This window comes from Macrobrachium rosenbergii, chromosome 44, assembly GCF_040412425.1.
Source record: "Macrobrachium rosenbergii isolate ZJJX-2024 chromosome 44, ASM4041242v1, whole genome shotgun sequence".
Lineage (NCBI taxonomy): Eukaryota > Metazoa > Arthropoda > Malacostraca > Decapoda > Palaemonidae > Macrobrachium > Macrobrachium rosenbergii.
The window spans coordinates 10,048,004-10,063,003 of NC_089784.1; the positions used below are offsets into that span (position 1 = coordinate 10,048,004).

A 15,000-nucleotide genomic window follows, 5' to 3' on the forward strand; every position below is an offset into this window, starting at 1 on the left:
ATCACACAGCCTCACAAAAACAAAATGGTCCAGACCAAAAGTCTATGACGTAAATACTGCGATACTCTAAGGCTTCCTTCGTGCGAACATTTTTCTAGTTTCGCCAAGGTGTTTCGCTAAGGAGCGTTTTACACCAGACAAATAAAATCAATATTATCAGGTTAACGCTAGTGACAGTGAACATTAAATGTTTTCATATATTATCTGAGGCAGCTTAAGTTTTTGAAGACCTGACTGACCATTACCAAAGAAAAAATGAATATTATATCCAGACTGAGTTCTTGCGTGATTACTGGAATCCTTAATGTTACGTTCCTATTTGGGCCAGGCTGTGATGATGGTCTGTTAAGAGAATCCTGGTATACACGGTAAAGAGGTGGAGGTGGAAAAACTCGCCGGAATTCTGAGTAAAATGTGAAAATGAAGGAAGGCCCTAACGAAGTCCATGAAAAAAAAAAAAAAAAATCCTTCGTATTTAAACATGTGTATAAGGACAAAAATTCAAAAAAGAAGAAAATTTGAAAACTGCTCTTGTGATTATATATATATATATATATATATATATATATATATATATATATATATATATATATATATATATATATATATGCGTATTATATACTGTTGCTATTGGAGTTATATTATATTAATTCAACATTGTTACTGTTGCCACTGACGTTACATTATATCAGTTCCAAACAGCATTAACAATGGCAAACAGTTTACGAGGCATCCAATTCCATTTCCGGTTACTCCTGATGTAAATGTAGCTAGCTGGGCTAGCCAATAGTAAACGCCAAAAGATAATAAAGCCTCACTTCTAGTGCGAGACTAATACGTTTACAAGGTTGCGTTCTACCTGGTACTTTATGTACACGCACTCACCAAGAGAATGAACCAAAGGAAGATTTAGTATTAGCTACATTTAGGGAATCTAACAGATGCGTCCCCTTACTGTTTGTTGCTTGTGAGGTGTGTGTGTGTATACACATACACATATACAGTATATATATATAGATATATATATATATATATATGTTTATATACATGAATACACACACACACATATATATATATATATATATATATATATATATATATATATATATATATATATATATATATATATATATATATATAATATAAACATATATATCTAAATATTAAAAATTTTATATATAAAACCAAATGTCTAAATAAGAATATAAAACCAAATGTTAAGACAACTGTGTGGTCCTTTGATTTACAGTATAGCAAATTTATCTACATTTTCCCTTCTTGGAGAAATAATTTTTAGAACCATTTCATAGGGAATACAACAAAGTTTAACCTTGACCCTCATCCTCGTGGTTCCCGTATTTTGTATTTATTTAATGAGATTGTTCAAATCTTGTTGACGGAGCTTACCGGCTGGACAAAATTTCCAGCACAAAATAAGTGAATTAATGGAGAAGGGGACTACTGTCTTTAGATGCAGAATCAACAAGTATTGGTTATGAAGTGAAGAAAGTCTTCGGTCTCCTATTGACAACTACTTAAAATATAGAAATATCTCACTAAATAGTTTTTCAGACACATGCATCAGAGCGCACTATCATAATCTTGTCATAATGACTCGGGAAATAAAAACCCGATATAAAATGGCAGTTTACACTGCAAAGCAGCTCTTAATGATGGCCAGCCATAAAATTCATATACTGAAAAAGACTTCCTGTTCAAAGGAAACACAAGCTTATGATTTAAGTCACATAATTATCACGGCTGGAAATAGACTTCCCACTGGACTTTTAATAAAAAAAAAAAAATATTGCGAGAAATTGTTGGACCTCTAATAATTCCAAAACAACTTTCCTTATAAAAATCATCTGGCAAGATTCAGTGATGAAATATCACTGAATCTTGTCACCTCTCCATCAGGATATACTGTGTGGTTCACAGACTAAAACACCATTCTTGTCTTGTCAAACACTTCAGCACTCAAAGTAGAAACCTTAGAGAACGACATTTAATGAGGTCAGCGGGTAGCACATTCTACGTGCTTACGACATTGCTGTGTTGTAATAACGCTGCTTCAGGCAGAGTCTAAGTGGTTATAGACTATGCACCGGTAATAGGCTGTGTATCAAATCAACAAGATTAAAATCATGTAACCTGAAATCGACTATAAATCTTTCTCTCCATCGCAGCTCTAGCATATATATATATATATATATATATATATATATATATATATATATATATATATATATATATATATATATATATATATATATATATATATATATATATATATAATTTCAAATTATTACATATATACACACACACACATATATATATATGAGTTGGTTTGTCGCTATTCTCGTCTTATTGGCTGTACCACGTCAGTTGTAAATTGGCGTTTAACAAAAACTTTTCTTGGAGCAAATGCGACTGGGCAATGCAGTTGGCAAGGTTGCTGCCTCCCAAGCGCATATTTCAAAGTAATCAAGTATTTTCTTTCCCTATGTTGCATAAATCCGTGACTTTGGGAAGGCTATTTATTACCAGAGACTTTCATAACTATGCTTAAAAGATGTAAGTTCATGACCACGGGCACCCCACATACCCACGTGCCCAAAGTTTTCACAGAGAAAACCCACCACAATTTGTGGTTGATTAGGCGTCTGCAATGTGGCCCGGGCCAAAACGTCTTCGGCTCTAGTTTCTATTCGTTCCAAAACTATTTTAAAATATCACATACATTAAAAGTTAATTATCTTATTCAAAAATACAAAAGAAATGAGAAAGGTTTTCAAGTTTTACTTTATCCTGTGGTCTTATTTAATACCCATGGTATGTACAAAAGGACATTACTAAGTTTAGTACTTATTAGCGCATCTCTATTCCTAACTGCATTCGAAAATGGATCGCTATAAGTGTAATGGACAATCTTTTCACGTTTTAAATAAATGGAATTTTTTGCGAGGTATCCCGTTGTGTTCCACAAAGCAATATCCGCAATCTTTAGAGAACAAGATTGTCCACAACGTTATTTCCATAAATACCTACATAAACATACGTATATAAATTATATATATAATATATATATATATATATATATATATATATATATATATATATATATATATAAATATTATATATATACATATATATATATATATATATATATATATATATATATATATATATATATATATATATAAAACAAACTTCTAAAGAATAAAAAAATAGCATATGACAAATAAAACAAAAATGAAATACTGATTTCAATTCCTAACTAATTAACACTTTATTTTGTACATCTGTTCTATATATATTTGACTACCCTCATAAAAATCAAGATGAAAAAATTAAAATAATTAACTTGACAAAGAGTAATATCCTGCAAGGTTCGGACCATTGGATAACGGACTCGTTCTATTATAAGAAATGAAATGACTGCATCCAACATCAGTAAATGAAATATGGCAACGCTGCTCCGTAGACAGAGTTAATTTTGCGAAAAACATTGCATTGTTCTGTAGATTATCTGTTAAAGAAACCACTTACTATATTTCAACTCAATACATACAAGCAATAGACAGAGAAACAAACACAAATATATATATATATATATATATATATATATATATATATATATATATATATATATATATATATATATATATATATATATATATATATATATATATATATATATATATATATATATATATATATATATATATATATATATATATATATATTATATATATATATATATATATATATATATATATATATATATATATATATATATATATATATAATGTATGATCATGTTCTATTTACCTTATGAGGTATAATCAATTACTTTTTGGTTACATTTTCGAGTATGAAGAAACTCTTTTAAAAACAGAAAATTAGATGTGCAAATATATAATAAAATCCTAGAACTTAGATATATTGCAGATAGGTGTGACTATAGAAACAATGTCTTCTGCAGCCTATACCCCATTTAGAGACCTCTGTAATCAACCTCACTGAATGAAGCAAGTCCGTTATAATTTTGGAGGCTATATCCAATCTGAGCCAGTTGTCTTTTTAGAGAAGATCTTGACAGAATATTAATATGTCTTTATCGCTGTAACAGTATTAAATGAAATAGGGTTTTTTTTACACAATAAGGCTCACTGAATTATTACTTCTTATACCCAACGTAGTTTCTGGATATTACTAAATGATATAGGTGTTAACAAATTAAGATACAAAACATTCTCAAATATGTTCTCACCACGAGCAAATACACACAAGTTATCAAGCGCGTTGCGCTAGTATGAATGAATGTATGTGTGCACTCAAAATTCACACTTGTACTGTGTCGGTACTAATCAATCAATTGTGTTGGTACTAATCTAATCATAATTGAAAACCTAATGCGTCTTCGTTGAACATTCGAATATCAACTTAATAATCATTAGGCTTTCGGTTATAACAAAGTTTTTATTTTTTCCGACAATTATATTCAGTGTAGTTATTATGGTTTCGAAATACGAAAGACACACATAAATAATATACATTTATATGTGTGTGTCCACATATGAATATGCTATTTTATTTTCTTAATTCTCACTTTTTCACTCACTTATATATATATATATATTTTATATTTATATAATATATATATATAATATTTTATATATATATATATATATAATATATATATATATATATATATATATATATATATATATATATATATATATATATATATATATGTGTGTGTGTGTGTGTGTGTGTGTATGCATACAAGTGTATATATATGTGTGTGTGTATGGATACTTGTTATAAACTATCATCACCTTTACATAACTAAAACCTCTGTCCATTTCCTGCATCTCAAAATCTGCTAAAAACAATTATAGTGGCAGCAATCACGTATTACTTACACTATGAAGTCATATTTTAGTCTCAATGAAAATGAATAATCTCCAACAGAACACAGTCACAAGATAATTCATTTTGTTAGTTTTCGGTACTTCTGTTAGGAATATTTCATAGCCTAAAAAGTATACTAATATCGAACGATTACATTGCTATTTAATTTGTGTAATTAATTTTCATTATAATAAAGGAGAAAGCATTCTAAATTTTAAATCCATATCTTTAGGCAAAATTTCATCACCGATATACGACTTTCAAAATTAAGCGTCAATTTCCTGCAACGCTTAATCTTTTTTTTTTATTCATAAATATTAATCAGAGAATTTCCATACGTTAGACGACTAAGGATAAATGTGTGTATATTAATCTGTACGTATGTATGGATATAGTTATGTATGTATGATATATATATATATATATATATATATATATATATATATATATATATATATATATATATATATATATATTTACACAAATATAAATATGTTGATTTGTATATATATATGTATGTATATATATATATATATATATATATATATATATATATATATATATATATATATATATATATACATACTTAAGGACATCAACATTATTATACACTTTTATTCAGGTTGCTTTTTGTCCGTTTGTCTGGGTCAAATTTTGTAACTCAATTTTCGACCTGTTCCTTCGTCCCACGGACTTGAAATTTTGCTTGGTTACTCAATCCCGGTGACAATACAACCTTACATGATCAGTAGGTAAGCAGTGACCTCTAGTGACCCTAGAGTGGCCTCTCCTAGTATATCAGGGTTTGTATGAAACTCTTCGGATACTTCATTCCTTCTTTGACTCGGTAGAGTAAGTTAATAACTCAAGAATTTTTCAAACCTTCACGACTCGATTTCGTTAGTTACTATCATATATCGTTACAACTGCTGTCAAAACTAAAAAGTGTAAAATAAAAAATATAATTTTTTTAACACGCTTTTATTAAAATACACTAAAGGGTAAAAAATAAATTTGACACACCCGAAGATTTTCTTATAATTAATCAAGGCTAAAAAAAAAAAAAAAAAAAAAAGAGCGTGGGCACCAAAAGTGGATGGGAATGCTACAAGAAATAAAAAGATATATTTCTTTTCTTCTAGCATTTCCATGTTTTCCGCCGCCGAATTAATTTTTGTAGACATGTTTAATTGTAAGAAAATCCTGGTGTGTCTGAAAAAATTATATTTTACTTTTTAGTGCATTTTAATAAAAGCGTGTTTAAAAATATTTTTTAATTTTTTTGTTAATGAGGGCAGGAGCTTACAAAGTAAACACAATTCCTTAGATGGTTTATCAAGTTTCCTTCTTAATTCTTTTATTTAATTTTCTTCTTACAAAATTCTAATATCTGGATTTAATGAGCAAAACATTTCGGTTCACTGCAGATCGGTTAATTATTTGATTGCTAATTATAACTCACATAAAATTAAAAATGTAGGAGAAATGGAAAAAGAAACAATGCAATGATGCCCCGAGAGAGAGAGAGAGAGAGAGAGAGAGAGAGAGAGAGAGAGAGAGAGAGAGAGAGGAACCTATTCCAGCTAACAATATCACATCATCTCATTTCAAGAGAACATTCCGAGGTTTACGATGCAATACATGTTTTATAGTAAGTGAAATTGTCAGTTCTTTAACCTGCCGTGACATAAACTGACGCTGTTAATGTATTGGTGGGGGTGGGGGTGGGGGTGGGGGGGCTAGGCGGCGGGGTTTAAAGTGGAATACTTCAAAATTTTTCGTCTGTACTCTAAAGTAAAAAAAAAATTATTATTGAAGATTAAAACAATGTCAATGCATGTCAACTTGAGAGAGAGAGAGAGAGAGAGAGAGAGAGAGAGAGAGAGAGAGAGAGAGAGAGAGAGAGAGAGAGAGAGAGAGAGAGATTTCTCTCTAGAGTAACTACGTTAGCTTCTTTTTTCTACTGCAGTAGTTCGGTGAAATTATAAATAAAAATATTCCAAACAAAAGCAATTAATTAAACTTCGCCTCTTTGACAAGTGAGAATTAAATTAGTTATTTATACGAAAAAAATCAAATATCTTATCTGGCTATTGTACAAAAGAATAAAATATGATACTAGAAAATATTTCAAGATGACTATACAAACACACACATTTATATACCGTATATATACTGTATACATACATACAGTATATATATATATATATATATATATATATATATATATATATATATATATATATATATATATATATATATGAATGCATCTGTAATTCAATTTATATTCAATACACTGATTTAAATAACGACGTTACATTCTAATAAAAGGAGAAGGAAGACTTGAGTGTCCGGCTAATGTTGGAATATGTGACATAGACTTACCCAAGCTGTGCAAATTAAAGATTAACAAATACATGTGTAATTGCACATCCTTTTATACATATGTATACAATTATATAAACACTACTCACAAGCTTACAAGTATAGGTCTATAATTCTATCCACACAGTAGTTATGCATCATTAATAACTGGAATTTGTGAAAAATTACTTTTAAATAATCTTTTTCAGGTACAAAAGATCATTTACATAATTATCACCGTACACGCAACTGTTTCGTACATATATCTTATCCTAGATTTGTTGTGTTTCATTTACTGTTACAGAAAATATTTCTAGCCTACGGAAAACATTTTCAAAAATTACGTAGCAAATGGCTAATTATGACGATATGAATGAGACACTTGAACTGGAAAATGTTCACAGCTACAAATCCTAGAGCTACGGGGCGGAAGCCTCAGGCTTACAAATGGGAAGATCAAATGCTTAGATGCACTTTACTATACCAGTAATGATGATTTCAAATATGCTGCTACACAACGAGACCTACAATTGATAGCGACGCGCATTAACCATTATTTGGTTTTCATAAATCAGCTCAAAACTACGGAACACTCTCAGCCCAGTGCCAACTGTAAATGATTATGAAGGGGTAAAAATGAGCCAGGGTAATCCACCGACGGTCACTCTGTACCTGGGCAGCAGCTGAGGTGGAAGGAATGGTGCAGTCCGGTGGGTCGGAATGAGGAGGGTATCCCGTGTCGATAGTCGTTTTGTGACCCTCGGTGGCGTCCCCGTCATTTTCGTCTAAGCTGTGTCCTCCTCCCCATGGCCTGGGAGGAGCAAGGTGGGAGAGAAGGTCAGCCAACCACATTCCTTCTTCGAATTTCCTCTGGATGCTTTTCCATTTGTGTTCTCCTTCCCTTACAAGACTTGACATACCACATACTGAGGCACACAAGACTTGACATACCACATACTGAGGCACACAAGACTTGACATACCGCATACTGAGGCACACATGAGTTTCATGAAATAATTTTGTGATTGACAACTCACCCCCCCCCTTTTTATTATGACACAATTACAACTACACTAAAAAACGAAGTCAATTTTTCCTAATATAATCAACGACTTACTATAAAATTTACTTATCTAAAATTATGCAATGTACAGTATATCCTGACCACATTGGAGAAATAGGGGCTGTTTTTCTTAATTGTCCAGTTGCTTTGAGTTTTGGATTATCCCTAAAATTATGCAATGTACAGTATATCCTGACCACATGTGGAGAAATAGGGGCTGATTTTCTTAATTGTCCAGTTGCTTTTAGTTTTGGATTATCTCTCTCTATAATATTAACTCAAAAGGCCAAAAATTCCTATTACTGCCTCCCTTCATGCATAACAACCTTCACCAAATTTCCATTTTTTCGGGGTCAGTGTCAACTGATCCAACCGTCCTCTGCCCTATATCCTAAATGAAGAGGGGCCACCTTCTTTTTTCCCTGACATGTGATCCACGCACCTCAAAGGTTAAGAATTCTTTTCGTATCGACTCAGCTCAATCAATACAACCACGTGGTCTCCTGGTTTAATGGTCTAAGCCGGCTTATTAGGTCCTTGGATCTGTCGAGTGTGTTAGTTCTACGGCCTACAGCTGGAGAACAAGAGTCAGTACCTTTGAATTTCCTTCAGACTTCCCGAACAACGTTGCCCTTTCACGCTTTTTTTCCAAGAAGGGGAAAGCCTGATGACGTTGAACATTTGCCAGTGTAAATGTTAGGTGCGTAACGCAGTCCTAGGAGAATGAGCTACTCATTCAAAGAAAAATGCCGGGAAAAATTATATAAAGAATTAGTTTCGAGACATGTTAGTAACAACAGGAACTGGAGAAAGGTTTAATTCGATTATCGAATTTCAAGAGCCCATGTTTTGAAGAATGCACATAGACAATTATCCTCTTCATTGCTTCGTTACCCTATCTTACGTGCAGCTGAGCTGACACTGTCGATTCTTTTCTTGATTTAATAAAAAGACATCAGTTGACACAGAATTCACCACACCTAGGGAATAACTTACTCGGGTAAATATAATATAAAAGTGCTTCTAGCCCGTTTAAGTTTAGTGATGGACAGTTGGCTAGACATTTCGCGTGTATGAGCGACTAAATTTTCTCTCTTTCTCTCATACACACACACACTATATATATATATATATATATATATATATATATATATATATATATATATATACATATATATATATATATATATATATATATATATATATATATATATATATATATATATATATATATATATATATATATATATATATATGTGTGTGTGTGTGTGTGTGTGTGTGTGTGTGTGTGTGTGTGTACGCGTAAAATTCATCAATACAGTTTTAGGTAAATATATTCTGTAAAGTTTACAGCGGCAAATGAACCTATCATTTTGCCTATCCGTATCAATATGAAATATGTGAGTGACGAAAGCACTAAAAAAAAAAAAAAAAAAAAACTTTGCAATCGAGATATGCCTCTACATTATATAGCTTAGTTAAATGAAGAATATGGTTTTCCACCAATGGTTACTAAAAACTTCTCACTTAAATGCAAAAATCAATGCTTTTAGATATGTGATAAGCATTCTAGTTCATTAAACGTACTCGCTCCTCTGTTTCTAAAGTAATTATTGGACAGACTTTCCAACTTCATCACGACCCCTCAAAACATTACTGCAAACACGTCATCACTGTCATTATTTCTTGATTTTAGGATACTGAGGCATATTATCAACATAAAAGATCTACTTCATAACTAAGTCACTGAATTATGAGTCGAAACAATAATTATATAGATAAAAAGTTCCACCGTAAGGAACAAAACGCAAAATAATACACAAGTGACAATTTTATCCGGGAAAAGAAAGTACCTGGCAATGAATTATGAAATGTCACTTGATCCCAATCCATTGACAAGTGCCAAAGGCACCTCTCACTGTCAACCCTAAGTTCATTTTCGGTGATAATTAGCCGTTGACTGTTTTGGGAAGTTCCGCCAAAACATTTGCTTATAAATTACCATTAAGATCTAACGCTTTATATTAAAACGTACGATACCATCGAAGTGTATACGAAATAAAATAACAAGAGGACATTTCACTCTGAGACTGTGGCTAAGGTGAACTGAAAATTCTATATATATATATATATATATATATATATATATATATATATATATATATATATATATATATATATATATATATATATATATATATATATATATATATATATTATATATATATTACAATCAAACAAATCTTTGCAAAAATTTTTTTACAAATATGCAAGACTTTGATAACTAAAATGAAGAACTAAATATGGTGTCCCCAACGTTTCATTTCATTATACTCACACACACACACACACACACACGCACAAAGATTTATATATGTGTGTGCGTGTGTACGGAGTAACGCAGTAAGTGGCTTCTTCCAATGTTCTAAGTAACTCCAGGTGAGATACTTGGTATACAAGTGGAAGTCCTTACCCAAATGTCAACAACCATTACAACCGGGTACGGATGACGGTGTATTTATCTTGTCAATTTCTAAAACATGAGAGCATCGTTGTGCACGAGAATTGGTGTCTTTAAACTTCGTGCTATGTGACGAAACTGATGTTGAGGACAGAAGTCAAAGACAATTAAAAAATGAGAATATCGTAAATAAAAACAAATCACAAACGGCCTATAAAGTGCTCAGCATCTACAGTCACTTAACGTATATAAGGTAGCAGCCGAAGCTTCCTGGGCAGTTTCCAGAAGGAATTCCAACTAGGAATTCCAACTAAGTCGAAGAAATATCTTAAGAGATATTTGCAAGACGTATTCGTCCTCTGACAAAATTTCTTTTTATCACCGAAATTCTTGTCTGTTGTCGATTAGAAATTTCTTAAAAACACACAATAATACAAATCTTCGAACTCGTTTTAATGGCACGCGGACTAAAGGTTAAATGATACGTGTTCTGTTCGAATTTCTCCGAGAGAAGACTTTCGAAAGCTTTGTGAGAGATTGCGGCCTTTTCTCTCGGACTTTGCGTTCCGACGGTCTCTTCGGATATATTATTCAGCGATTCGTTGATAGCCTGAAGTTCGAACGAAGAAACGGAAAAAGAAGAAACTTTCCCCACTTGCAACTTCTGGAAATAAGAAGGCGGTATATTTTCGGCTCTTAGGCAGTGAGTCCTCAAACTTTTAATGGATTCGCCTTATAACTGCGCATTTTTTTTTTAAGTTTTATTACGGGGCGCCTTAACAGAATACCTAAAAGGAAGCATGTCCATTAGAAGTTGTTATATTCTACAAATAGTCCTGGGGATGCAGCCAATGCACGTCAAAAGATGAAGTTTTTAGGACTGGACATTTGTCGCTGGAAATGTGTAAACATGCACTTCATTTTTAAATTGGACATGGGCCACTGAAAACTAAGTTCTGGACACTCATGCCATTAGCAACATTTAGCTCTCTACTGGCAAGAAATTCTACTACGCTTACTCAAAAGCAGCTCGTAATTATGACTGACATGCAAAAGAGTCGATTCTTTGATAAAATGCTGATTAAAATGTTTGACATATTCAGTAAAAATTGGCCCTTTAAAGAATTTACGGTTAGAAAAGAGAAATGAAGCATTTACGACGGTGACGTTTCGGCGCCATATTTTAAAGCGAACAATGTACGGCATTGTTTGAGGAACTCATTATCGCCTAATCCCAACGAAAATGGTAAAACGACCCCGTAAAGAAATCTATAAAAAACCTTAATTTACCGGGGAAAATATAACACGAAACTCCTCCCTGGAATTCAATTTGCCTCATGTCCATACCATGAAAACCTTTTGTAACAGCTCTTTGTTTTATCCACAAGGTAAGTAAATATTCATGCAAGCACGCACTCGTGTTACCGGCCACCCACGCGTGCTCACGAGAACACACGCACATTGGCATTAAAACAAGGCTATTTCAGTTTTACTTTCAGGTGGAATGACGGTGAGATTGTCCAGGAGTGAGTGTTTCTGGAAATGGATTTTGGATTGCACTTGTCAGGGACGAATAAGCGAGGGTTTTCATCAAAGACTCATTACTACCCTCTTTCCTTGAATATATTTATTCATTACTACCATCTTTCCTTCAATATATTTATTATGTCTCACATTTCCAGCACAGTTATTTTATCTAAGTCAAGACTCGAATACGAAACATTCTGAAATACAATTAAAGATTAAAAAAAAAGTGATGCTTAACAGCAACTTTATTAATGGCAATACATATTGTATCGTCTCTCTCTAACCACAGCGAACATTTCCACAGTGTGATTCGAGGCAATCTCCCGGTAAAAGAACGAGGCGAGAGAAACGCAAGCCATGATATTATTCTGAGAGGAGCAGCACGAACTATGTAATGATCTTTTTTGGCTTCTTAAATCCACTCTCTCCAAGAACCCTTCCCTGCCCCATATCCCCGCTGGCAATGAGAGTGCCACACCCATCATGGAACTACGTAATGAGGAAACTCTGACCGACAGCCCGTCAGAACCTATGCTAGTGTAATTACTGGTTAAAATGGTGGACCCGGTTCGTCCAGAAGGAAAGTAATTATGATTAACATAACTATAATCAACTGATCTGGATGGATGATGCAGAGAGGTCTTCAAACGATAGGTCGGATGCAATGGCTACGTATATATACATATATACACACAAAAGCTGGTAAGACGAAGCTTCGACCAGAATCCCTACGGTTCATGATGCTGATGGTACTATGACTTAAATCAGACTCTAATCTCAAAAGTTCAGGTGACCTGACCTCATATATGAACGCATTAACTTCTGTGGAGAAATTGAAAGGAAACTTGCAAATCTTCAAAACTGAACACCAGGATATTGAGGTTATATGTAACATGAAAGGAACATCAAATAAGTTTTAACTTAATAAAAGAGAATAACAAAGGGATAAACAAACGTATGATGAAAAGAAATAATACATAACTATCCCGATGAAGGAACTACATTTCATTAGAAATTGAGGATTCATGATTGAAAGATAAATTTTTTTTTCTCCACAGCCCAGGTACCCACACATCGTCGATGGCAGGTCACGGCCTTAAGGAAAAAGCGCGTCCTTTAGTTTGGAGCGGCAGTGCAAGAGCATCCGGTACAGCAATAGCAGCTGCTGCGGCAGCTTCAACAGAAGGAGGAGGAGGAGGAGGAAGGGGAGGAGGAGGAGGAGAAGTAGGAGGAGAAGCAGCAGCAGCAGCAGCAGCAGCCACAACTTACGAGGCCAAAGAGGTATTACCGATCGTCAAGCCTTATAAGGGAGCGAATGATACCTTTCAACATCAACCCCATTCCAAAAACCCAAGACACGAGCAGCCGTGTTTGTTTTTTGTTATTTATCCAGGAAAAATGATTTGCCATCCTACGGCCGTCTAGGAAGGCGGGTTTCCTTGTTTGGACTCTCGAGGAAAAAAGGTAAACTAAACACGATCTTTCTTTTATAATTGACTGAAACAACAGAGAGCTCCATTCATGCTGGGAGAACCGGGAGAACAGTATGAGAGAGAGAGAGAGAGAGAGAGAGAGAGAGAGAGAGAGAGAGAGAGAGAGAGAATCTTATATCCAGATAAAAGCCAAGCTATCTAAAAATTCCTTGAGAATAATCTGGCAATTAATCCTTAAAGTTCTAATAATTACATTTTTCATCATATATTTAAACATTACACATAGCATAAATTAGGTCAGAGAGAGAGAGAGAGAGAGAGAGAGAGAGAGAGAGAGAGAGAGAGAGAGAGAGGGAATATCTCAGAACATCACAGAGATATCATTGCAGAAACGTCGCACCGATAAGAAGACAATGAATACCTAGAAGTCGCCCAACAACGACGTAGAAGAACAGAATCAGATCTGTCAAGGCAAACCTCACAACGCCACCGGGTCACAGACACAACACAGACAGAGCCGTCAAGTAGGACGTCCAACCAACGCCGATGAGATCTCGCCTCTCATTCGAATATCAAGATAAGGAAAGAACCTACAAAGCCAATGGATGCAGCGTCGAAAGGTTTCTGTGAAGCGCTGCTGCTGCTACGTGTGGAGAAATGTGTGATGATGTGCCTGCTTTTTCACTGGTTCGTACGTTTTCCTTCACAAATATACGAATATATAAATACACGTACACTTACAGATATATGTACACGCATATATATGTATATATATATATATATATGTGTGTGTGTGTGTATTTATATACACATACAGTGTATTCATACCACACCTGTGGTGAAAGGCTGGCCGTGGGCTGGAGGATGGCAAATCTAAACGAGTTTACCATTCACAGACTACTCATGCTACACAAGAAAATATATAGTTTTATTATTATTATTATTATTATTATTATTATTATTATTATTATAATTATTTCACATACTGTATATAAATATATAAATATGATATATGTGTATATATATACAGTATATATATATATATGCATATATATGTGTGTGATTCTTTCCACCTCTCTATTTATCTTACATACATACATACATACATATATATATATATATATATATATATATATATATATATATATATATATATATATATGTATGTGTATGTTGTATGTATGCATGCATGTATGTATGTATATGCGTGTGAGTTTGCGTTTATAAAAGCTGTT

General features: G+C 33.1%; 1 protein-coding gene across 4 annotated transcripts in view; it reads right to left on the reverse strand.

The window, feature by feature from the left end:
* sei (seizure) overlaps positions 1-15,000 on the reverse strand; it is a 538,215-nt gene that overhangs the window by 234,216 nt on the left and 288,999 nt on the right. The window contains exon 2 of one of the 4 annotated variants that reach the window (XM_067087725.1): positions 7,954-8,092. The exons of the other annotated variants lie outside the window; for them this stretch is intronic. Coding sequence (XP_066943826.1) covers positions 7,954-8,092 — 139 coding nt within the window. The remainder of the gene's footprint in view (positions 1-7,953; positions 8,093-15,000) is intronic. 4 annotated transcript variants of the gene reach the window in all.